The following is a 25,039-nucleotide window of genomic DNA, read 5'->3' as shown; positions in this document are numbered from 1 at the left end:
AGGGTCCCCAGCCATCAACACCCCGCCCGGACCAGAGAAAAGCGTTTCCCCAGTCTCCCCAAAAGCAGCTGTAAACGAGCGCCCGGCCTTGGTGACGGGTGGCTGGAACGATGAAGTCGAGGCCTGGCTTAGGGAGAGCGGAGGAGAGGGGCTGGGCTGAGGCGCTCCAGAGCGGAGGAGCCCCGACGGTCGGAAGGTTTCATTCAGGAGGTGATAGAGCCGGGCGAGGCCTCCGGGGAGGTGCACGTCGACTGGTCGGAGGCGTCTCCAGCCGCCTCCTTGGGACAACCCGGAGGGGCTGGGGGCACCCGGCCTCCCTCCCGCTCGCGCTTCTTCTGCTTCATGCGCCGGTTCTGGAACCAAATCTTGACCTGCGTCTCGTTGAGCTCTAGGGTGGCGGCGATCTCCACCCTCCGGGCCCGGCTCAGGTACTTGTTGAAATGGAACTCCTTCTCCAGCTCGGTCAGCTGCCGCGTGGTGAAGTTGGTGCGGAGGCCGCCGGGCGCGCCAAGGCCCAGCTCAGACACCTTCGCTGGGGGGGCGGGGCGGGAGAGAGAGGGGGCCACGTCAGTTCTCTCACCTCTTTCTCCTTCCCCTCTCCTCCTCCTGGGTCAGCTCTAGCTAACCCCCCCCCCCCCCCCCGCTTCCTTCCAACTTCAGCTCTCAATGTGCCCTTGGATCACCAGACACCCCCAAATTCAGACCAACCCCCCTTCTACCTCCCCCATCTCCCCCCCACACACACACATAAGCAGGTCCTGGGTCTGTGCTGGGCACACAGATCGGGAAGCAGGGGAGTGCGGGGGGGGGGGGGCGGTGTGGAGACTTACTCCTAAACGTAATGGGCACTCGCTGGGCAGGGAAACCCCAAGTGACCTGAAACTGGGCGGAGCGCTCTTACCTGCCTCTACTGGACTGCTCCACCTGTCCTGCCGTCCCAGGCCTAGGACACCCTCAGTGCAGGAGAAGCAGAGCTGTTTGGGGCCCCGGAGAAGGGGTGGCCACGCCTGTCTCATACCTGTCTTGGGTGGGTTCCTCTTAACCTTCATCCAGTCGAAGGTCCGGGCTGTGGGGGTGCTGGGTTCTGACGGGCAGGGCGATTCCTTGTCCTCGGAGAGGAGGTCAGCATAGGCCGATGCAAAGCTCGCCGTCTGCTCGCTCCCAAAAGGGGGCTGCGGGGGAGGGTACGGCCCCGGGCCCGCTCCACCGGTTCCGTAGCCGTCCGACAAGCCCCCTAGCTGGGCCCCGTAACTCGAAGGATGGTAATAGCCTCCGTCTCCTTCGGGTTGGCCCAGAGGGTAGTACTGAGAGGGCCCGTAGCTGGGGCTGCAGGCGGCCGGGGCGTACCCCGAGGTCGCCGAGCTGGGGAAGGGCACCCCGAGCGCAGAAGGCGGCTGCTGGGGGGGATAGCCTGAGTTCTGCTGGAGCGCGGGGCTGGGCAGTCCCCCGCCATAGCGGGTCTCCCCTGCGTAGCTGTCAACAGCCGGAGCCGAGCTGGGGGGGAAGGAGGTAGGGGCGCTGTGGGCGCTGTGGGCGCTGTGGGCGCTGTAGGCGCTGGGTCCCCGGTTACAGAGTGGGTACTCTAAGAAGGAGTTCATCCTATTATAGTCCATGCGTGGAGGCCGCAGGAGGGTCGGCCCGTCTGGGGGAGACACCCTCTTGCCCTACAACCTTTCGGCAGTATGTCACAACGCTGAAGCTTGCATCCATGGCCTGGCCCAGCTCGCCTGGGCCAGGGCTCCCCCAGGAAGGGGGTAGGGAGTGGGGGTGGAGGGGCGCATGTGATCTCTCCCAGGCCAATGGGCGCAGCGGGCCAGAGTTTGGCAGCCCCAGCGCCCATCCATCACCCCCCAAACATTAGCATGACAAAGACACTTCAATCACCCGCAGCCCATCCATCTGAGAGCGACGTGGAAGCGTCAAAAACATCTTTCTTCAAAGACTTTTGGAAAGAAGGGACCAGAGGGAGAGGGGGTAAAAGTTAGAGGAATATTCAAGACTTTCCTCCCCTCCCAACCCCCAAGGCCTTCAATAGGCTCCTGGGTTATTAGATTTGGACAAATTCAACCCAGCTGCCCCTCACTCTTTCCACCCCCCCCCAAAGGAGCCTTCCCCCCCCCCCAAGGCTGTCGACTGGGAGATGGGGTATCTAGCCTCCTTACTTTGCCCAGAACTCCCACTCCTGGTCTCTGTCTCCCAATTTATCTTGGGGTGATGAGCTAGGACAGCGGGGGGAGGGCGGGGGGGAGGTATGTTATCTTGGGCCAAATGGATACCTGTGAAGGAAGGGGGTGCAAAACACCCAAGGGCGAGGCAGGGCCTAGAGTCTAGAGGGAGAATTCATTAACCGAGAGGTGGGAAACGCATTTCAGGGAGCAAGACAGGACGACAGAAATGTGCAGAGGGGGGCGAGAAACGCCCCATTTCTCCCTCCACGTCTCCGCATAAACGCTCTCTCCTCATTCACACATCCATTCCTCTCCCTCAGCCTCACTTTATATTCTCTCTGTCTCAATCCATCTCTCCATTCGTCCGTCTCTCTCCATATTTATATTCGTTCCCTACCTATCCATCACCTCATCTCTCTAGATGTATTTATCCTCTCTCTAGCCATCCATAGCTGTAGCTGGCTCACTCACTCAGACTCAAATAACTCCTTGTATCTCTCCAGAGGGCCACAATGGGCACAGAGCTAGGTGATGTTTACAGGGGGAAGAGGAGGGAATTTTTATTCTCTCTCTCAAGTGTTCGAAACTAGCGTAGCTCCTGTGTTCCCCCTGGTTGCCTCCTACCCCTCTCTCCCTCACCACCTTCCATCCCCTGTCCCTGCCCCCCCACCCCGCCCCCACTCCCCCACCCCATCCCCCCCACCTCCCTCCACCGCCTATCCCAAACCTCAAATTCCCAAATTCAATACCAATTGCAGCTTAAAGATTAGTCCAGTTTTCAGTGAACTTGCTAGAATAGGGCGAGGGAATTTGTTTGGAGAATGGGGGAATCAGTGTGGAGGTCCTGAGGTTCAGGAGTGGAGTCTCACCCCTCGCTGCTCTGTGTCTGTCGGGTTAGGGTTGGGGGAGGGGAGGAGAACAGGAAGTGCCTCCTTCTCTCTCTTCAGACCCAGATGGGACTGGAAGCGAAGCTCTTAGGTAGACCCCATTGATTCTCCTCCTCCAGACTCGGAGGACAAGAGCTTGGCGCAATCCAACACCCACGCTCATTTGTAACCTGTCAGGGTGTCTGCCTGACCCGAGGCCTGGGGCCGGGGCTAGGGCAAGTCCAGGAGGGCAAGAGTTCAGGGAAGGGATCTCTGTAAACAACTGAATTCAGGAGAGGAAAGGAAGCAAGCAGGTGAGACAGGTCCAGAGAGGACCCTCAAAACTTCTCAGGTTTCCCCACGCCTTAAAGGGCAGGGTGAGTACTCATCCTTTGCAAAGAACCCCAAAGCTGGCTCTCTCTCCCAGTCTCTGTGTCCATATTTCTGTTTCCCATTTCCCCTCACTTTGCCTGTGCCTTATGGTCCCTTCTCCCGCTTTCTATCTTTATCACCAGAATCACACTACCTTTCTCTTCTCTTGATAACCTTTCATCACTGCATCGCTTAGCCCCCAACTATGAAAGAGCTCACAGGCCCCTTGTCCCTTTCCCTCCTTACATGTACTCTGCTTGGGACCCTGCTTCAGACCAGAACAAGTTGGGGGGAGGGGGACCAGCTGGTAACTTCTTTAAGGGAGATACAATGGGGGAGGGGGAGAGAATGTTCACTGCCAAAGGGGTGAGGGCAGACAAAGGAAAGGAGAATCGAGATGGGGGCAGGGGTGGCCTGCAGGGGGGTTGAAAAGAAAAGGAGTGTGGAGGTGAGAACAAGCCTATTTTTTTCTGTTTTCTCTTCTTGGGTTTACAGATGTCCCTAATGGTTCCCTCTCACTTTAAGATATTCTCCACCGAGACCTTTGCAGAAGAAGGGTAGATAGAGGGTTAGGATTTCTCTTCTAACCCCAAATCTGATTGAGGCCTGTGTCTGACCTGGCTGCCCAGCCTCTAAGAGTTGTCACTTCACTCTCTACCTTTCTCCCTCAACCCAGAGAGAACCCGCTCATCTCGTCCCTTGCTTTTCCAATTAAGGGAACAATTTGAGGTCTAGGGGAAGCAGTGAATTCCAAACCAGTTTAATAAAACAACAGAAATCTGTCTGGGAGTTGGTGAAATGCAGCCTCCCTGCAACAGCCCAAGTGACCAATAGTCTATCACTAATGACAAGATGAAAAGGGTTGGGGAAAAAGTGTCTCAAGTGAAACCGTCGATTGCAGAGATGGTTTTGGCCTTAGCTCTCCAAATTCAGTATAATCTCTAATTCATCCCTGAGTCTTGCTCCCTTCCCTCGTGTAGCAGAGAGACTAAAACTTCCTCAAATTCCTGCTGGCTCTCCCAGCCCCAGCAGAAATGACTGGGGGGAGAAAAGTAACTTGGCTCCCTATGTGTTCCCAAGTCCCTTCCTCCTCAAAAGAAACCGCACCAGACTCTGGCCTGAGGAGAAGGCCTGTGAAGCCTGAATTCTTTGCTAAATTCACAGCTGATTATAAAACAAAACAAAACAAACCAAACAAACAGAAATAATCCATAGCTGGAAAAAAGCCTATGGGTGTAGGATTTTCTGATTGAACAAACTCAACTCACCAGAGAAGTTCTGGGTAGACCCAACACGAAAGTGAAATAAAGCAGATTGATTTCCTCTTTTATATACTGTGTGTCTAAACAGTGGAGCAAAGGGAACATAGGCATGTTTAGAGCTGAAATTATCTTTGAGAGGTGCCCCTCCTTATCACACCCAGGATGCAGGCAGGGGGGCCATTCTAATCAGAATGGGGGGATGTGTTAGAAGTTTACACCTGATTCTGGCCTCTGTGTGTGTGTGTGTGTGTGTGTGTGTGTAGGAAGCTGCCTTTGCTGGGGGTTAGCAGGAGCTATCTGCACAGTTTTTTCATAAGGTCCCCAAGTGTCTCTCTGCCTGCTCTCCCCAGCCCAGTTCTTGAAGGCCAAGACCAAGATCAAAGGTTGGAACTTAAGAATTAAAAGGGTTGTCATTTTTTTTTTCCTCTATAAGAGGTGGCTGTTTGAAGAGAGGTTGGAGTCTGAATTCACTGGTGTTTCTTTTAATACAAGCTGATTAAATTGCCACAAATCTGGTTGACAATCATAGACTGTGGGCAGTACATATCATAAGGGGAAGACTACTAGTTCGGGGGCTGGAATACTTGGGTTCAAGTCCTTGCTTGGCCATTTCTTAGCATTATGACTCCGGACAGATTTCTTGGTCTCTCTGAGTCTCATCCTCAGAGAAGAAGAATGGGTTTAATTCTACTGACTTCACTGCATCCTTAGTGGGATTAAAGCAAACAAGAAAATATAAACAATAGAGAACTCTATAAATGTTGATATTAACATTACATTCACATTCTAAAATACTATGAGACAGTTTTCTGCTTTTTACTATAACTGGCATATTAAAATCTGGACAGATGTGATAGGAAAATAGCATGTGTGCTATATTTTCACGTAACGGATCACCATATATTATACATATGTATTTTATCATATGCAAATTTCATCAAGAATTGAGAAGTTTGGCTCTGTTTAGGCACAGGATTCTCTTTTAAACTGCAGAGTTCTTTGGAAACTAAAGCCTAATATTATATAATCTACAAAGAACCCAAAGGATTAAAATTGTAGCAGGAAGGTGAAGTTCGATCTTAGCAAGAATTTCCTGATCTTCCAAATATTTGGACAAAGTTTTCTAAGGAGGATGTTATCTCTCCTTCCTTGAGGAATGTAGCTTAGAAACTGCCTTTCTGGGTGGGGAAGGGGTGAACCTAACTTCCATATTCTAGATAGATTTCATCTGGAATGAAAGGTAAATCAGAGAGTTGGAATCTTCCTAAAAGGAAAGATTAGAGTGACACGAAGAATTGAAATAATTTTCTCCTTAATTGGGTTTCTCCAAGTGCATTAGTTGTGGCCAAAATACCCACTTTGGAAACTTTATAGAACAATGACCAAGATGAATTTGTACCTGGATGACTGTCCAGGCTGTGATTTTTCTGTAGTGTTTGGGAATTAGAGAAGGTTTGAGGAGGGCTTTTTTACTTTTGACTCTGTTCTCAGGAGGAAGCGGTTTTTTAGATGTCCTGCAGGCACTAAATATCTGCTTCCCAGCTGAGTGTGACAGGGTGTGTGAGGGTGGGGGTGGGGACAGGAGGGCAGAACTAAGCCTGAGAGGTCAAGGGAGGATTTGGGCCACACCAACCACAGGAGGTGGAGGGGATCCCATGGGGGCTAGAGGCCACTTTCTGCAAACTGAGGACATGTATTTGACTAGAAAAAATACATCTTCAGGAAGATGTACAGCACGGCCACGGAATGCTTGTCAGAAACTTAGGGGAAAGGTGGGCAGGTGAATTCAGCAGTGCTATTTAAGGAGACCCAGAACTTGTACCTGTGCTCTGATGCCCCAGCACTGAGACAAAACCTGTCTAAAAGGGACTTTTAAGATCTAGTACACCGTGTCAAAGAAGAAGTGTGGTGGCTCTTTTTGTATAAAATGTCCTACTGTTTTTGAAACAAGAGGAAACATAACCAAATGTTGGGGAAGGTGACAAGGGACGAAAGTCAGAGGAAATCTTGGTTAGGACATTTTGGAATACCCATATTTATTGAAAACTTGACACATAACACTATACCCAATTCATGCTTGCTGAAAAGGTTTCTTTCTCTACTAGTTTAAGTAATGACTGGCGGGGGGGGGGTGCCTGGGTGGCTCAGTGGGTGACTGGGTGGGGGACTCTTGATATCGGCTCGGTCGTGATCTCACAGGGCTGGGATGAAGCCCCACGTTGGGCTCAGTGCTGAGCGCGGATCTTGCTTGGGATTCTCTCTTTCCCTCTGTACCCCTCCCCTCCTTGTGCGGAGGCGCGCGCGCGCGCACACACACACACACACACACACACACATTCTCTCTCTCTCTCTCTCTCTCTCTCAAAATAAATAAACATTTAAATAATAATAATAATGATTGGGGCATGATGGTTGGTATTAAGTCACAAATTTAAAATTTGTTAAAAGGGTCCTACCAGATACTTGGGAGGCGGGTTATTGTCAAACATCAAAAGTCACCACCTCCGTTTGAAAGCACGTGACACCAGCCATCATAAGTACTTAATACGTTGTTCGCGAAGACTAACAAGTATTACTTTGGTCGGATATTGATGCAGAGGATATTAGAACGCATTTAGCTCTTCCACTTATTTGACAGATGGAGAAACTGAGGTCTGGAAAGTGGAAGGGACTTGGCCAGTCATAAGTTAAAATTTTTTGTTAATGACTCAGGGTTATCATGATTGCAAATAATTCCTCAGTCTAATGGTCGTTTGCTTTCACCATAATATTGAGTCATTCGTCTTAAGAAATGACTCACCAAGAGCAGGGCAGACTGATCCGCAGTTTTGGGGACTGCACTGACTGAAACCTTCCCACTCCAACCACAGCCAATTTAGAACTAGTCTGTGCTCCAGACCACTCACAATGGTCCTGCCCCAAGAGGAGCCCTGCCCCAATCAGAATGGGATAAGTGAGTGTGGCCGCCTGGTATTACCTTCTAGCTTACCATCACTGGTGGTGGGGCAGAAGGGGGGGGGTCCGGGGAGAGGGTCTACTGCTTTATCTGGGAATCCTTACCCCTTCTCCTTCCTTCGCCAAAGCCAGCTGGGAAATCTCAGGCTAAATAGGATGGCCGCAGAGATGAAATAAGGAAAAGGAGCTGATCTGGGACACAAGGGTCCTGAGTACCAATCCTTTATGAATCCCAAATTGCCAGACATTCCTTTGATTTTGAAATTGGGTGGGGAGATTGAAAACAGGAGTCATTTCCTTCTGGAAATGCATTGTCTCTTTGTTCTGCTGGAGTGGCATCAGGGACGGTGAATTTTGTGAATATGGAAAAGTAGAGACAGAAAGTGTCCCGGGCTGCCTGTGAAAAGAGTTCCAACTTCTCTCTAATAATCAACCAGGGGAAATGCCGGAAGTGCTCCTGATTCCCTGGATTCATTGCTTCCCGCTCTCAGGATACACAAAGTACCTAGATCTAAACAGGTAGATCCAGCCTTTGGCTGGACTCCCCTGGCCCTCCACTCACTTTGGCAGGGAGGAATTAGGACTGGTGCAGCCTCAGGAAGGAGCTGAGATTCCCTACCTTTTGGTCCACTGCTTTGAGTTGGGGGAGGACTGGGAGGGATCAGCTGGGTAGAGAGGATCAAAAATTCTGAAGCACGGGAGGAAGGCAGGAAGCAAGGTGGCACTATGATCTAATAGTGCTTCTCAAATTTTAATGTGCATGTAAATTACTTGGGGATCTGCTAAATTGAGACTTTGCTGCAGCAGACTTGAAGTGGAGCCTAAGATTCTGCATTTCTAAGTAGCTCACAGGTACTGCTGATGCGGTGGGTCCATGGGGGCAGCAAGGCTCTAAGAGAACAGAAGCCTCAGAGGCCCCAGAGTGTGACAGACCAAGCCATGATCCCAGGATGTGAATTCTCTCCAGCAGAGCAGATCCTGTATTTTTGGCATTGATGAAGGGTGCTCTCCTTTTGACCACCAAAGAAAGCTGGAAGGTGGGCAATTAGCAAGATCCTTTTGGTATTCTTGATCCTTGTAACAACCTGTTATAGCTGAAAGAGCATTTTTAATTAGACCAAATTATCTAGTTTGGCTGTCCATAGAAATCAAAGCCCCAGCTGAAATGTCTGTTTCGTTTTGTTGGTGTAGAGATGTCTATGTGCTGTGATTTTTAAGATGTTAAGCACTGCCCATGGGCATATTTTATGGAGAAATAAACACACAGCCCAATGAGATGTATAGTGTGGTTTTAATATATTGTATATTCACTTATTTATGGGGAAAATAAATACACGAGCCAATAAGCTGTGTATTATTACTTTAATATATTGAATTTATTTCATACCTATATATTTTATGAGGGAAAATAAACTAATAAGATACATGATATTATTATAATAACACATCTAATTGTTCTATATTAATTTATTTATGAAAGAAATAAGTGCAACTTAACATGACATAAGATTATTTAATGCAGGAGATGAATTCTATATTAAGACAGTTTAAGGGATTAAATTCCAGCTGAATAAGATGTGTGCACTTCCCACACTGAGGGGCCAGTTAAAAAAATATGCGAGAGCCTGTCTAGTCCTATGTGTCACGACCTGTGTTGGCTCCTGGCTTTTCCTGACAGTTGTTGCCTCCCCGTGCCTGGTACTCCAAGTCCCCGTCCTGCTGGTCCAGGGGAAAGTCTGGGAGGCCCAGGAAATAAACTGCTTTTCGAGAATGGCAGCATCTGCTGGGGAGGTAGCCCTGCGGTGTCTGTTTCTGAGCCAGAGAAATATTAAGTAAACCTAAGAAGGATGGATGGCTTTCCAGGGCCCTTTAAATCTCCGCGTTCCCCGAACGAACCAGGAGGCAGATGGGGGAGATCGATCCTGGCTTCCCTGCTCGCCGGGTTTGCAAGCAGCCGGGCCGGGTGCGGTGGGGGATAGGAGACAGAGCTGAGATGGCAAATGAAGCTGTCGGTAAGACAGGTAGGCCTGCATCTGGAGGAAGCGGCGGCCGGGCTTCAGATCCCAGAGCCAAGGGTGCACAGTCAGACCCCGCGAGGCCGACCCGGGCCTGCAGACCCGCCGCTCGCCCCTGCGCGGCTCACCCCTGCGCCGCCCACCCCGCGCGCACTCCACGTCCCCCGCGCGTCCTCTGCCTCCGCTGGCCTCTTTTTTTTTTTTTTTTTTTTTTTTTTTTTTTTTAATAACACAAAAACGAAAAGGAGGTTCCTGGCTCCCTTTCCTCACGGGGGCCTGGAAGGTCCAGAAAGGAGAAGGCGGGCGCGGGGACAGAGCCCCGAAGCGGCTGTCATGGCGGCCACCGACTCTCCCCGCGCCCTCCCTGCAGCCCGGCCCCAGCGCCATTTTGAGCATCTTCGCGGCTGTCCTGTCTCCCTCCAGCTCTCCTCGCTCCTCCTTCCCGCCCCCGGAGGCCTAGCGCCTGCAGAGGCGGCGCGGGCCTCCCCGGGCTGGCGGCCCCGCCGCTCCTCGGACGCCCTCCCGACCCCGAAGCCCTAGAGTGGCTGCGGGCACCGAGGAGCACTGGGGTCCGGGCCTCGCTCCATTTTTCCGCGAGCCTCCTTTCTGGCCCGCTTGGAAACCTGCTTCCCGAGAACACCCCCCAACCCCCACGCCACTCGGCCCACGACCCCCGGCCTCGCGTCCCCAGGCTTCTTGTGTTCCCGAAAAAGCCTTTCCACCCGGCTTGGGGGCACTGAAGCCAGAAGCTTGGGAAACCCTAGGAGCCCTCCCGCTCCGGCTAAACCTCTGCGCCCCCTGCTACGACCCCCCCGGTCGCGTCCCCGAGGCCTCCTCTCCCTCCACCCGCCCACCTAGATCTCTAAGCAGAGCCCCGGGAACACCGACGCGGGACCCAAGGCCATCTGTTGGAGGGTGTGCAGGTGACAGAATTCCAGCAAGCTCCCGACTCCTCTCGAGCTGCGAGGTCGAGAAGCGGTGGCCAAGTAGGGTCGCTTTTGTACCACCCGGACTTAGCCGACTCGGGGTCGGGCAGCCTCGCGCGGGTCCCGAGGGAATGAGGGCAGGCCTAGGGAGGTGCGGGGCAAGGGGCTGGGGTTCCAACACAAACACTCGTTTTCGTATTATAAAGACATTTATTTAATCTATGAAAATAATGTACAATAAATACTTTCCCCTTTTCCTATTATTAAAGAATTTCAATAAATAATCTACGGGTCTAAAACTTAAAAAGAGAGAGAGGAAAACAAGATCCTCTAGTTCCTTTTTAAGAAAGCCCCCCCCCCAAGAGTTTAATTATTCCTGAGATTTCGTTGGAAGGAGTCTACCGAACGGAATTTGTGTGTTTTAAAAAGACGCCCGAGTGCCCAATATTTTAGAGAGGAACGAAAGGAAATGGATTAAACACGAATTCAGTAATACCTGAATTTTAGCAAAACACAGAAAGAAGTCTAAGCGACTTGGGGGAGGGGGGTCCTCGGGTTTTCCAGCAGACGGGACGAGGGGACGGGGGTCGAAGCGGCCGGGGGGGAGGAAACAGGTTAGGGGAACTGCAGGTCGATGGCACAGAGGGTGCTGGTGAAGAAATCCAGCTCTTCCTCGGAAAAGGGAACCGGGCTGTCGAGCGAGCCCTGCAGGCTGGCGGACAGGCCTCCGGACAGCTGGAGACAGGAGTCGGCCGCGAAGAAGTCGAGATCGGGCAGGAAAGGCGAATCCTGCCGCTCGGGGAAGGCGTCTTCGGGCAACGGCTCGGGCTCCAGCCTGGCGGCCGCGCGCAAACTACCCCCCACGTGAGCGGTCAAAGGCTGGGGGCCCTGGGCGCCCGGGAGGGCCGGCGCGACCTCGGGCGGGTGACAGCAGGCTTCCCGCGCCGGCCGGGAGGCGGAGGGGCGGCCAGGGCTGGCCGCGGGCTCGTCGGCTGGCTCGCCGGCGTCCTCCAGGGCGCCTGGGCAGGCCGGCTCCCCGTCGGGCGGCTCGCGGTGCTGCGTCTGCCGCTTGTGCTTCATGCGCCGGTTCTGGAACCACACCTTGACTTGCCTCTCGGTGAGGTCCAGCAAGGCCGCGATCTCCACGCGGCGCGGCCGGCACAAGTACTTGTTAAAGTGGAATTCCTTCTCCAACTCCAGCAGTTGCGTGTTGGTGTAAGCAGTGCGCAGCCTGCGCGCCCCGCTGCCGGCGGCCTCCGGCAGTCCCGGACCATCTGCAGGGAAAGAGGGCTGGGTGTCAAAAGCGGGCGGTGTCCCCTGCTCGACCTCATTCAGCTTAGGTGAAGACCACCCCAGCCGCCAAAAACAGTATCAGCAGCACAACCCCCCCCCCCTTCCCGCCTACCGAAGCGGCCCGCTCTCACGGCTTTTCCCGTCCCCCTCTCGCCCGCAGACCCTGCGGGGGTCAGGGCACAGCATTCAGAGAGCCGCCCACGGGCCACGCAGGGGGTAGGGAGCGGCTGCCTTTTGCCCCCAGAACCTCAGAGGCTCCATCCCGAATCATTGGCGTGGAGCCCTCAATTCGGCATTTTCGAGCTTAACCCAGAGAGAGGGGGGTTCAGTAAGAAAGATTATTCCTCACCTCCTGTCCGCCCTAGCTTCCAAATTCCCCTCTTTGAGAGCAGGGAGAAATGGGACTGAATCTTTTCCTGCGCCCAGGTTCAATCCCCAACACCACTTTGATTCCTCCGTACAGATAAAGGTGAAAAGCTAAATCAAATCCTTTTTCCAACAGAGAAAAGGCTCTTCCCCAACCAGCCTCCAAAATCTGCTATAGTGTTAAGAAAGAAAGAAAGAAAAAGAAAAAACCAGGCCTGAACCCCAGCGGTATATTTTTCTTGTTCATCCCTGGACTAGACGGGGCAAGGATCCCCAACAGGCTCGACACCCTTTTTTACCTCCCCCATCGCTCTTTCTCCCCCTCTCTTCTAGCTGCCCCTCACCCCACCCCTACCCCGCTAACCGACCTGCTGGCGATCCGACCCCGGAGGCCGAAACGGAGGAGGCGGCTGGAGGAGACAAGGCGGATTGGCTGGGTTTCTTGGCGGATTTCTTCTCTTTCATCCAGGGGAACTCGGGGACCAAGGGGGCGGCGGGGAGCGGCGGCGGCGGCGGCAGAGCGGGCCCATCTTCGCCTCGCTTTTGGCTCCTGGGTCTCTGAAGGGTGGAGGCGCCGGGCTGGAGGCTGGGGAAGGTTTGCTCGAAAGGAGGAGGAGGAGGAATTAATGTCGACTCCTTGATTGATGAAGTTTGAAATGTCTCCAAGACAGCGGGGAAGGAAGTCAGACACTCGGCGAGCGATGGCTGGCTGTTTATAAACCCAATCTCCCTCTCAAATTCAAAATTCATGGCTTTCAATGGTGGGGGAGGGGGCCTGCTGGGGGGGGCGTCAGGAGGGAGGATCGGAAGGGACCCCCCCTCCTGCCCCCCCCAGGTTTATGTGATGGAGCGATTTTGGGAGGGGGAGATTTCGCTCTTTCTCTCTCTCTGTTTTTGTTTTTTTTTTTTATTTTTATTTTGGGCCTTTATAATTGTATATTGCTGATAAATACAAGCGTATGGGGACTCTCTCTATTAAACCCAGGACTCCGGCGAAATTGCAGGGAATTCATGGTCACGGGACTGGCCTCGGCCAATCGCTTGTCTGGGCCTGGTGGAAAACAGAGAGCATTATTTGCTTTAATTGATTCAAAAACTCTGGAGAACCACGACCTGGACACCGTGAGCCCCCAGTCCTACACTCCCTCTCCCCAGTGCTTCCCTTTCTCCAGAAAAGCTAGAGGAACCTTTCTCTCACCCCCTTCAGAAGATGGGAGGCTCCAAAAGGTGGAAAACAAGGGAATCTAAGGGAGAAGTCTTCCTCTCTTCCAAATATTTTTGATAGAATACATTAGTGCTTTCTTTATAATGCCAGCCATATGATCTTCCCCACTCTCCCCCCATTAAAAAAAAAAGAAGAAGAAAGAAAGAAAGCTGAGTAAGGATCTCAAAGTGAAAGAAAAAGATAGTAGAAAGAGACTTCCACCCTTTGGGAAAGGTCAGTGTTAAGGTGCAAAAAGGAAGAGGAGAGATTTACAATCATCAGCACCTCCATCCCCATCCCACCCCCCCCAAAAGCAACAGATAAATCTTAGAAAATCGACAGACACTCCCAGGCTGACACAGAGGAGTGAGATAGATGGTGAGGGGCTCTTTGGGGCCTCTGGCAGCCAAAGCTGTGTGGTCTCAGTTCCCTTCTCTGCCCAGTGTTTGCAGCACTTGTCCACCTGCCTTCCTCACCTGGAGCCATCTCACTCCTTTTCAGGACCCCACAACAGCCAGGGTGTAAGGTGCCTATGCTCTCCCTCAAGCCTCAAGCCTGTGTCTGTATCTATATCCAGGGACATGAACAAGAACCAAGGTAGTAGGAGATTTAACTTAGAGCACTCTCAAACCTCAGGCCAATGTTTGGGGGGAGGAATCCCCGCCCAGGACAAAGAGAATCCCCCTTCCTATTTTTGCCAGTGTGCTAGTTTTAATCATCATCATCATCCCTGGCAAGAAAGAATTCTCTGAGCACGGAGAGGGTGGCAACAATGACTACTGAGATTATATTCCATTTAGGGGGCAGGGGAGGATTTTTTTTTTTAATTTTATTTTGAGGGGATCAAGACAGTCTGAACTTTAGAGAGTATTGTAATGTACTGGAGAGAGGGGACACAAGACTCGCCCCACCCCCCACCCCGGAGCAATTGGTGGGAAACTAGATCTCAAAGCAGAAAATGAAAAGTCGATCTGGGGGAAGATTTTTAAATAAGTGGGTCAGAGGGACCGAGAGGACATGAGGCGATCAATCTTAGCCCCCTGACAGCTCCCTCCGATGGCATCAAAGAATTTGGCTCTTTGGGAAAGCCGAGGGAACAGCCGAAATTCCACATCCCTTTAAAAGGCCTGGGGGTGGGGGTGATAGCAAAAGAGAAAGGTGATTCTGGGAGAGCAGGGAAACAGATGGGCAATGGGGACAGAGGGAAGGACGCTGAGTTGGGTGGAAAGTTTGTGTGGAGAACTCCCACGGCTCTGGCCTCCCCTCCCCCTCCTCCTCTCGGCTGCCCAGCAAGGAGGAGAAGGCTGGTTAGCAGAGAAATGGCAACTCAGCCGGGAGCTGGAACTAGAAACTTTCTGTCAATGTAACAGCCGCGTGGGTGGCGGTGAGTATTCATCCGCGTGGGTGGCGGTGAGTATTTAAAAAGGACCGAGAAGGCCAGAGGAGAGCCAGGAGAGAGAAAGGGGATTTGTAGGTGGGGGCTGCAGGGACGGGAGGTGGACCGCTGCGGAGGGCGCAGAACAGAAGGAGCTGCTCTGAACTGGGCAAACTGGCCAGAGACCGTTGTGTCCAACTCCACTCCAAAGAAGGCACTTTTCGCCATTTGGGGGGGGGGTGCGGATGGGGCGGGGGAGGGGAGGTGGGCACAGAAGAATCCGAAGAGTAGTTGTCTGGAAGTTGTGCAGGGAGGCCTGAAAGAGGGTGCTCCCTCCATTCACCCCCTTGAGAAGCCCTGGAAGTTTCTCCGCAGCCTCTCCAGCTGGCTGCAGGGTAGAGCGCTTCTCTCCGCATCAACTCAGGCCGAGACTGTCCCTGCAGGAAATACGGCTCTCTTTAACCCTGCTGACAGATTTTATGGCCAGATTAGAGAACAGCAGAGAAGTTGGGTGTTAAAAGGGGCCAAGAGAGCCCTCCTTCCCAGAGACACCGCTTCCCCGCCTCCTGTTACGCTGTGAATCTTACAGCGCAGATATTTTCCCCCACGACTTTGGCTGCTTAGCTAGAGCCTGGAAGCCCGCAGAAAGAAGGGCGGAGGACACCAAAGCCAAGTGGGCCCTTCTTTTTCGTTTGCAATTCCAGCTTCAGGCCAAAGCTCTGTTTTTCAAACTCAAGCTCAATTCCTTCTCTTGGCCTGCCTCTCTCGTGCTAGATAAATAATCAATCCACTCCACCCCCAGAGCCAAACATGGCGCTCCGTCTAGTTACATCATTCAGAAAATGTTATTCAGGGAAGAGGAAGAGAGAAAGACAGAAAGAAAGAAAAACCCTTGAGCGTTATTTGATCCCAATCAAACTTTGCACGCTCTTATGCCTTTAAATTATAGCCTGACCCGATGCTAAATTGCTTGCTGCTTGGATGAGCCGAGTCCAGTTAAAACCCTACTTGGTGAGGGGGGGGGGTAGAATTCAGGTTGCTTTTTTATTGTTATTTATTGTTGCATAAAGACTGTAATTACTAACCTTGGACTGCCAGGATGCAACATAAAAATGAAAATCAGCCCTCGCTTTAAGGCTGAGGGCCTGGAACGATTCTCACTGACACTGCCCCCCCCCCACCCCACTACCACCAAATATATGCTCCTAATTAAGCAATGCGGGCGCATCGCTTACAATTAGAATTATGCATCTCTTCAGCAAGCAGCCATCGCTTCTCTTTCAACGAATTAGCTCCATATTTCAGCCGCCCTGTCTCTTCGCTCTTATCGGCTCCAGCGACGCGGCGGTGACATTTCATCTTTGACAGACCCTCTCTATCCTCGCTCCGATGTGATAAAACTTTTATGGAACCACGACTAAGAAATGAAGTTTTCCCAAGGATCGTGGAAACGGAGCTGCACATTTGCCTGGGGACCATTTTATTTACGCTTGGATCCCACCGCCTCGCCCTCCCTCCTCCCTCTCCCCTTTCCTTGGCAGGGAAAATCTAAAGCGCCTCCTCTGCCTCCGCCCCGAGTTTTATTTAGTGATTTAATTTCACTTTAGTTTTAAGGTTTGACCTGAGAAGTCTAGGCCTCAGATTTTTTTTTTTTTTAATCATTTTCCTTTGTTTTCATTTTAGACCCAATGGTGGTTGGGCTTCGGGTCACGTGACGACTTCTTTGTAGCTCCGGAAGAGAACCGTGAAGTTTAGGTTCCTTGGAAGAAGCAGTAAACGGCCAGATGTTGTTGTTGTTGTTGTTGTTGTTGTTGTTGTTGTAGAAGGTGTGGCCGGGAAGTTGTGGCCAAAGGCACGAGAGGACAAAAGGTCAATGAGAAAAACTGAGAGGCCAAGATAGGGTCTTCGACGTCCTTCTTTCCTTGGGGGAAGTTTGGCAGCCAGCAGCCTCCCCCTGCTATGTAAATTGGACCACCAGGACAAGATAAAATTGATAACAGAAAGTTTATTCAAGAATTGTTTGACAGACAACCCTTTTAAGTGAGGAAAAAAGTAACTACGGAAGAACAAAGAAAGTTTCGAGAGGGAATTAACTCTAACTCTACAAATTCGGGACTATACAATGACAATGGGAGCTGAGTTCATGCCTTTTAGAACTAATTACAATTGCTCATAAGTACGCGTTTAACATAAATCTACAGCTCTTTTCTAGAGTACAATAATAACTAAAATAGCTGGTTTTACATGACAGGAAACACAACGTCCTTTATAACAAGTAAATACTAAAAAAGTACAATTTGTCATTTTTTTCCCTCATATAAATACATAATGTAAGGGGGGGATAAATAATACAAAAAAAAGAAAATATTTTAACAGGCTATAACCAATAAATATATATGAAAATGTTCACTAGAACACACACTTTTTGAGCGATGCCGGACTCCTGCAGACCCAAGCATCTCTCACAGTTGTTTTTATATCCATTAAAATGTAAACTCTAAGTGCAACAAAAGTGTCCTGACAGGGGGCTGAGCGAGGCGCACAGGCCCAGCTGCAGCCCCTGCCTGGGACAGACAGTTTGTTAAAATATACCCTGTTTTCACGTTAAGTCAAGAGAGCAACAGAAGAAAAGAAAAGTGTAGAACCTCGTGTCGCCCGATTGCTTTCTGTGGAGAGAGGGGGATGGTCCTGGAGCTGAGGTGGGAGACAGCAGAATGGGCAAAGCTTCAGTCCTGACACCTTGCCTGCTCTGACCTCCCAGCGTTCCATAAAAGAAAAAATATATATATTTATAATATAGACAGCTCTGACTTTCAGGATCTCTCGCCATCCCTGAGCCCTCTGAAAACTGTAATAGATGGGGGCGGGGTGTAGACATTAATGTCCTAAAGCAGAAACTATGGGGCTTAAAAATGGAGGGAGCGCCCCCAGAAACCTCACATGGGTGGGAGGAAACTTGAGGCTTCAGGAAAGTGGGAGGGGAGCGTGCTTTGGGCCCTTGGTTTTGAAATGGGCTCTCTTTTTTTGTTTGTTTTTTAAAGGAGAACTGCAAGGAAAAAAAAAATCAAGATTTGGAGGAAGTACTCACAGAGATGGAAGGTAAGTTAGTTGGTTGGTTGGTTGGTGATGGCCTAGCCATCTTGTCTGCTTTTTAAAATGTGCTTCTCTGCCTTGTTTCCCTATCTCCTAACTGGGTATTGCTGGAGGCCTAGGGTTGAGGGGATCATCTCCACAGTCGGCTGTGGATTTCTCTCCAGTGGGTTGGCAGGCGGACCGAACAAGGACTGGAGGACCTTACAAAGCAACTTCTCAGGCCAGGGGGAGGGGAAGGGGCTCCAGCCCCGGGTCTTCCCAGCAGCAAGTGTGGCTCTCGCCTCCTTGCCTCCCTATTTCAGACCTCCAGGCTGCCCCCTCAGAGCGCACGGCCTGCGCGCCCCTCGTAGCTCTCACCCACCCCAAGACCTCACCCCTCCGCCGCCGCCGCCCCCCCCCCCGCCCCTCTCCGATCACAGGTGTGTTAATTTGGGCGCTTCTTGGATTCTACCCTGAGGAGGAGGCGCATGGTGAGAGGAGAGGTCTGTGTAGGTAGGGTGGGGATCGCAGGGTCCGTGGTGCTGGTTGGGGGCCATAGGGGGCGCCCCATTGTAGTCCAGGTTCCCCGAGGGGTGGTGGGAAAGGTGGTTGAGGCCGTAGAGGGAGGGGCCGGCAGGGGGCGGCAGCGGATCCGCGTAGCCGCCCCCGCCCACGTACACGGGGCTGCCCTGCATGGTGGGCGTCCCATAGGCGCCCCCGTTGGCTTGGAGGACGTGGGGCTCGTAATCGGCCGCCGGAGTCGGGGGGTACTTCTGCGGGGCGCCGCAGCCTTTGAGAGGGGGCTGGTAGTTGGAGGGCAGCGCGTAGGCATTCTGGTGGGCTTTGCCGAAGGCGGGCGGGGACGGGCTCTCGTAGCTGGGGGTCATGGAGTGTAAGGCGTTCATGAAGCCGGCCGTGGACTGCATGGGTTGCGGGGGGCTGCCGGCAGGGGAGGGGCCCCCGGACGACGAGGCCAGGCCCTTGGCCTTCTGGTCCTTCTTGTACTTCATGCGCCGGTTCTGGAACCAGATCTTGATCTGCCGCTCGCTGAGGTTCAGCAGGTTGGCCATCTCCACGCGGCGCGGCCGGCACAGGTAGCGGTTGAAGTGGAACTCCTTCTCCAGCTCCACCAGCTGCGCGCTCGTGTACGCCGTCCGCGCGCGCTTGGACGCCGCCGACCCCGGGGGGCTCTTGTCCCCTCCCCCGCCGCCGCCCCCGCCGCCACCACTGCCGCCGCCTCCGCCGCCGCCGCAGCCCTCCGCTGGATCCGAGGGGGAGGGGTGGGAAGGGGACAAAATGAAATAAAAGATAATTACTGAACACGCCGAAATTGAATGCATGGTTTCTTAATAAATCCAGGCCTGGACTCGGAGCCCCCGCCGCCCTCCCCTTCTCGTCCCCGCCTCCTCCTCACCACCCCCCCAACGCCCGTCGCATTAGCGGACACTCTATAATAGTGGCATTTATTAAGAGACCTGTTCTCCTCTTGCTGCCCCAGCTTATGAAAATTTGATCATGTCACGCAGACAGAGCCGCATGGCCATTTATTTAGAGCTGGGTTTTCTCGCGCGCGCTTTCTTCCCCCATCACCAACTCCAGGTTCTGGGAAGACATCCCCCCCCCCACACACACACACACACACAAACTTCCTGCCGGGGTCCTGTGGACTAGGTGGGCGGCCGAGGAGAACCCCTGGGGGAATCTGAACATTCGGGGGCAGGGCGCGGAAGTGTGGCTCGAAGAGGCTGCCTTGCCTGGAGGCCGGGACCCCGGGCGGCCCGAGCGATTGTGATTAATACCCACAGTAATCATACTTAATAATAATCAATCGTTGACGACTCTGCGTCTACTGGCAGCGTCTCGTGGCTCTGCGGCCTTGCAAAGGGCTGAGTCCGAGCGCCTGGCCTTCTGGAGCTCTCGGCAGCTCAGGTGAAGGGCGGCTGGAGGGAGAGGGTGTTGGCGGGGTCAGGGGTCATCAGGTGGTGGGGGCTAAGGGAAAAGCGCCGCTGCAGGGCCGCCACCTGATATTGTTCCCCGGCCGCCGCCTGGGCGCCTAGGGGCTGGGTGCTAGAATAACAGTGACATTCCTGGCCTGGACAAAAGCTGACGACGAGGAAGGCAGAGAGCTGGTACCTGTGCCGGGGGAGCTGTTTTTCAGCTTGGACGTTTGCCTTGACTCTTTCATCCAGGGGAATATCTGTTTGGTGAGGGTGGAGTTGGAGCCAGGAACGCACTTGGGGGTGCCGGTTTTGCTGGGCCCGCCCCCATTATTGCTGTTGCTAGTGGTACTGGTAGGTGCGGCGCTGGGCGGGGGTGAGCCGGGCGGGGCGGGCAGGGGCTCGGGGGCCAGGCCGGGCCTCATGCAGCTGCCGTTGAGCTCCTTGCTCTTGGCATGCGGGGCGGCGTTGCCCAGGGACTGCAAGGAGCACGCCGAGCGCTGGTAGTCGCCCTCCAGGTGCGTGGCGGCCTGAAAGGGGGGTTGGGGGGGACCTTCGTAGCCGAAGCCATTGCTGCCAGGGTACGAGGAGTAGCCTCCGAAGAGTGCTGCCGCGGCGTTGTCGTAGTAGGTGGCTTTCTGCATCGCTGGGCGAGGCCCGGGCAGTGGGTGGCAACTTGCAAGAGCCTGATACCCTCACGACCGGACATTGGCACCCGCGGGGGTCACGTGAGGCGCCGGACCCCCCCCCCCTCCCCTTTCTGCCCCCCTCCTCCCGAGTCCGTTGGGAGCTGCTGACCTGTGGGGTGAGAGAAGAGACACAAGGGGGAGAAGAGGACTGGGGCTCGAATCCATCTTAGGAGCTGAAAAGGGAACTGACATCAATAGGGTTTTTTCTTCTCCCCAACCCCAACATCTTCAAAGCAGATGCTGAGGCCACTTTCCTGACCTGAAATGGATTTTTCTTATTTCAGTGCTTTAATTAAAAAAAAAAAAAAATTTTTTTTTCCACTTCAAAAATAAGGATTCTACTCCTTCGGGGACTGCCTAGGTATACAATCTTACTACTGGAAGGCCATTGCTTCTTTCCTGCCTGCAAGCTAGTCCCTGACCTCTCCTCCTCCCTCTCCCTATCTCCCCCTACTAACTCTGGGATAGGGTGGCTCAAGGAGGGGGGGGGGGACTAGGAGACTCCAAAATAAAAACATCATCAACACCCTCCTGTGAGCTGAGAGGCCTCCTGCCTGCTGTCTTTGCCTCCCTCCAGGTCCATCTAGGTCTGTCACCCAAGCAGAGTCTAGCCTGGAGAAAAAAACCCCAAGGATCTCCAAAAGAGACAGGAAGGGGAAGCAAGTTGAGCAGGGAACCTTCTCCTGCGAGGGATCCTCTCTTTCCCTACCCACCTCACGAAGAAGACAACAACAGCCTGACCTAGAAACTTCCTGAACGTTTTTAACCTCCAGAGCCAGCAGAACCGAGCCTCCTCCCTGGCCCTGGAGGAACCACCACCTCCAGTCTGAGTCTTTGCTCAGCCAAGTCTGGGACCCAGCAGCTAGCAGCTAGCGGCCCCCATGGGGCCCCCAAATGGAGCAGGATTGTTTCTATTTCCCTGGCCAGACGGATTGGTGCAGTGACCATTTGGCCCAGGTCTTTCCCCACTCCATTTTTTTCATCAGACCTAATTTTTTCCCACCCTTTCCTTGACAGTCTGTGTCCTTTGATTTCCCCAAAAGAAGAAAAGAAGAGAGAAAAACTGGATAACTGCTGGACTTTACTACCAAGAGACGCAAAAGTACTTCCTAACTGAGGACATCTTCTCCCAAAGGAAAAAAAGTCCATAGAGCAATTAGAACAATATTATTCTCTGGGTTGGAAACAGGGTACCTTGTTTACTGAAGTTTTCTGAGGCAAAAAAAAAAAAATCATTATTTTAATGCAAACGCTTAAAACTGTGCAGAAAAAAAAATAAAGGTTCGTGCTGTCATAGGATTTTGTATATTTCTTCTAAAAGTTCTGACTGCATTTTTTTTCCTCCCTGTCTTCCCCAATTTCTCATCATCACATTTCATAAAACCTCCAGAGTGACCCTCTCTTCTGACATGTGAGTTTAGACTACTTAAATCTCATTCAGCCCAGCTGTTCAACCCCAAAGAAAACTAAAAATAGGCAAATAAAATAAAAGGAGTGAAGGTGAAGAAGTCCCTCCCACACATAAATCCCCTTCTTAATGGCACAGATACACATTCAAAAGGGAGCCGGGGAGCCCTGAGTTCCGATTGGTTTCTGGGAAGAATTTGTTTCTGGGAAATACACATGGGTCTGCAAACAGCAGGTCCTTCCAGGGAGGAGAACTGGAGTTCAATTGACCAGGCTGACCCAATCCCTTTATTATTATTACCATTAGCCTCTGATGATTTAACCAAAATTAGCTTCAGAGCAGCCCTGGATGAAGGGGGAATTAATTAACAGGCATCAGTTGAGTTTGTTATTAATAGAGAAGAGAATGAAATAAAAACGTTGGAAGGGGTTGGCTGGCTGGGCCCTGGCTTTATTTAGTCTAAATGATTGTTACAGCAGTAATGATGATGATGATGATGATGATGATGGTGATGATGATGATAAAGCAATAATCTGACTAGACGCCTGGGGCCGAAATTCCTGTCGTTCCCCCTGCAATAAACCTGCAAACCATCGCAGGACAGAGGCCAGGCGAGTGTGGGAAGCGGAGAAGCCAGAGACGTAACAGGAAAGAATGGAGACTCCGCTGGCGGCGAGAAAGGGCCGGGAGGTTTGTGGACGGAGCTAGCCCCTGGCTGCCGCCTCCGGGCTGTCTCGGCCACTGCTGCCGCGGTGGCTGGTGACTAGCTATGCTGGCCCAAGGAGGCGAAGAGAAAGCGTTCAGGACGCCTCAACGGCTAGCGGCGGCAGGTTCCAAGCACACCGGGCGGAGGGCAGCAAGTTTGGGCGCTGGAGGTAACCGAATTAAAAGGCGCCTTAGCAACTCCGCTCTGGGACTTTGCCAGGCCCGATCGACCGGAGGGCGCAGAGGCCTGGCTGGTGGGACAGTGAGAAGAGGTGAAGGTGCTGAGGGGATCTGAGATCTAGGGATCCAGGAGAAGAGGGGGTGGGGAGCAGCTCTACCAAGCCAAACATGTCTATTTCCCTTGCCTCCATGTTGGAAAAATCCAGGCTCCATATGGCTTCTCGGGAGAGAGGGAGGGAGGGAGACGGTGGCTCCCGGCTTCCCCCCAGGGTCTCGTTGGAGGAGGGCGGTGAGCCACCCCAAGAACCCCACCTGTCCAGGCACACCCCTGAAAAGAGCCGAGGACAGTAACAATAGCTGGGGAAGCCCAGAGAGAGGGGATAGGCCACCTTCCAGGACTTAAAAAAAAAAAAATTAGTGGAAGGAAGAAAAATAAAAGAACAAGAAAGGAAAGGAGAGAAAGCTTAGGCTCTTCTTAGCAGCCGGGGGGAAATTCAGCTCTGGCTCTGGCTGCTGAAAGAAAAAAGAGGAGAAAAGGAGAGAAGCAAGAAGGGAGAGGGAGAGAGGGAGAGAGAGAGAGAGAGAGAGAGAGAGAGAGGGAGGGAGGGAGGGAGGGGGAGGGAGAGAGAGAGAGGGAGAGAGAGAGAGAGAGGAGAGGAGAGGAGAGTCGCTGCGTGGAAGGAAGCTTAAAGCTTGTGAACTCTTCTTGAACCGAGATTGGAGTCATATGGGCCATAAATCATTGAGACATACTCTCCGCCATTCACAAACTGATAGCCTATTTCAGTCCAGCTTACCTTAGCCACCGACGAGGGGAGAACAGGCAGACATAATATATATTCACATCGAGCCCCAGCGCGAGCGGCAGGCGAGAAATCTCCCCTCCTTGAAGGCAAAGGAAAAAAAGACCACTGTTTAAAGCTGCGTCGCCCCCCCCCCCAGTAGCCACCCCGGCTGGGGAGCCCGAGGGGCAGAGCGGCCGGTGGAGCCGCGCGGCGTCCGCTTCAATTCACTCGGCTTAGGAGCGGGGGTGCGCAGGAGGGAGGGGGGTGGGGGAGCGGGGGAAAAAAATAGAAGAAGACCGAAAGGTGCTGGAGCGGCTCAGCTCGCTGAGAATCCAGCTCCGGGCTCCGGCTTGGCCAAGCCGCCACAGTGTGGTTGCCCTACAAGACTGGTACGCCCTACTCTCCGTAACAATGGCCTCTGCTTTTGCACAGGGAAAAAAAAAAAAAAAAAAAAAAAAAAACCACACACACACACACTCACACACACACTCACACACACACACACAAGCTCACACACACCCCCCACCACTCCCCCTTTAGTAAGCTTAGATGCCAGATAAGGAGGGAAGGTGGTGGTGGTGATGGGGGCGGGGGAAATTTTTTAACGCCCCCCCCCCCCCGGAAAAAAAAGTGAGAAAGGAAAGAAGGCAGAGATGCTTGTTTGTTTGTTTGTTTGTTTGTTTGTTTAAAGAACAGGTAAATTTTTAAATTGAGATTTTGGTGGGGGAGGAAGAGGAGAGCACAGGCAAGGGAAAGCTGGTGGAGTTCACAGCTCCCCCCCCTCCCGCCCCGCACCCCACTAATAAGCCATTATGCTAACTGAGAAGTAGGTGGGGAGGCCTAGTCAAAGGCACCCAAGGTGTCTGGGGGTGGGGGTGCCGGGTGCCTCTCTGCATTCATTGGCAATGGCAACACCAAGGCTTTTTTTTTTTTTTTTTTTAAAGTAGTTTCACTCCTCTGGGACTGGTGGCTGGGTCTCCCGCCCTCTCACCCTGGCTTCCCCCCACCCCCCAGTCTCCCAGTCTGTCTCTTCTCTTCCCCCACACCCTCCCTACTCCTCTTCTCTCCCTGCAAGTCTCCAGGCCCAGTTTCCAACCGGTAGGGGGACAGCCAGACGTTTTTTAAAAAACACCCCCCCTTTTTTGAGAACAGACAACAAGCGGTGAGTGATTATTTTAAAAATCCAGACCATCTTGCAGCAGGAGGGGGGTTGAGGAGAGGGTGACAAAAGGGGGACTCTGTTTAGCTCGAGCTCCAGACACGGCTGGCAATAGAGAGGCTGTAAGAACTTAACAGAGAAGTTTCTGTTAAGATTCTCACCTCGGGATAGGCAGAAGGGGCTAAGAGGTGATAAGGACATTTGTACTTCTGAGAAGGTGAGAAGAACTACCAAAATGGCTTCATCTTAAATGCGCTGGCAGAAGAGAAGGGTGGTTATTAGTATTGTTCCGAACAAACCTG

General features: G+C 52.6%; 3 protein-coding genes and 1 long non-coding RNA gene across 7 annotated transcripts in view; 1 reads left to right on the top strand and 3 right to left on the bottom strand.

Moving 5' to 3' along the window:
• Window positions 1-203: 203 nt before the first annotated feature.
• HOXB1 (homeobox B1) lies at window positions 204-1,613 on the bottom strand. Its single transcript, XM_007085727.2, has 2 exons — window positions 1,019-1,613; window positions 204-532 (listed from the first exon to the last, which is right to left on the bottom strand). Exons 1-2 carry the CDS (start codon window positions 1,611-1,613, stop codon window positions 204-206), a joined length of 924 nt encoding a protein of 307 aa, XP_007085789.2.
• Window positions 1,614-10,816: 9,203 nt separating this feature from the next.
• Window positions 10,817-12,973, bottom strand: HOXB2 (homeobox B2). Its single transcript, XM_042966152.1, has 2 exons — window positions 12,592-12,973; window positions 10,817-11,838 (listed from the first exon to the last, which is right to left on the bottom strand). The coding sequence occupies exons 1-2, from the start codon at window positions 12,971-12,973 to the stop codon at window positions 11,180-11,182; spliced, it is 1,041 nt and encodes a 346-aa protein (XP_042822086.1). The 3' UTR covers window positions 10,817-11,179.
• A 1,695-nt stretch (window positions 12,974-14,668) lies between these two features.
• On the top strand, window positions 14,669-21,772 carry LOC102970615. The gene is made up of 3 exons (XR_006211107.1): window positions 14,669-14,811; window positions 17,844-17,901; window positions 21,078-21,772. It is a non-coding gene; the product is annotated as an uncharacterized LOC102970615 (long non-coding RNA).
• Window positions 18,308-25,039, bottom strand: part of HOXB3 (homeobox B3) — a 26,729-nt gene continuing 19,997 nt past the window's right edge. Inside the window, exons 3-5 of one of the 4 annotated variants that reach the window (XM_042966302.1) lie at window positions 23,591-23,678; window positions 20,008-20,609; window positions 18,308-19,135 (exon numbers count right to left, since the gene is read on the bottom strand). In XM_042966302.1, coding sequence (XP_042822236.1) covers window positions 18,309-19,135; window positions 20,008-20,455 — 1,275 coding nt within the window. In that variant the 5' untranslated portion in view covers window positions 20,456-20,609; window positions 23,591-23,678 and the 3' untranslated portion in view covers window position 18,308. The other 3 variants (XM_042966303.1, XR_006211105.1, XR_006211106.1) reach the window with 3 other exon arrangements.

Source organism: Panthera tigris, chromosome E1, assembly GCF_018350195.1.
Source record: "Panthera tigris isolate Pti1 chromosome E1, P.tigris_Pti1_mat1.1, whole genome shotgun sequence".
NCBI classification, from domain to species: Eukaryota; Metazoa; Chordata; class Mammalia; order Carnivora; family Felidae; genus Panthera; species Panthera tigris.
Note: the sequence above shows the minus strand (reverse complement) of the source record. Positions and strands in the feature narration are given on the sequence as shown.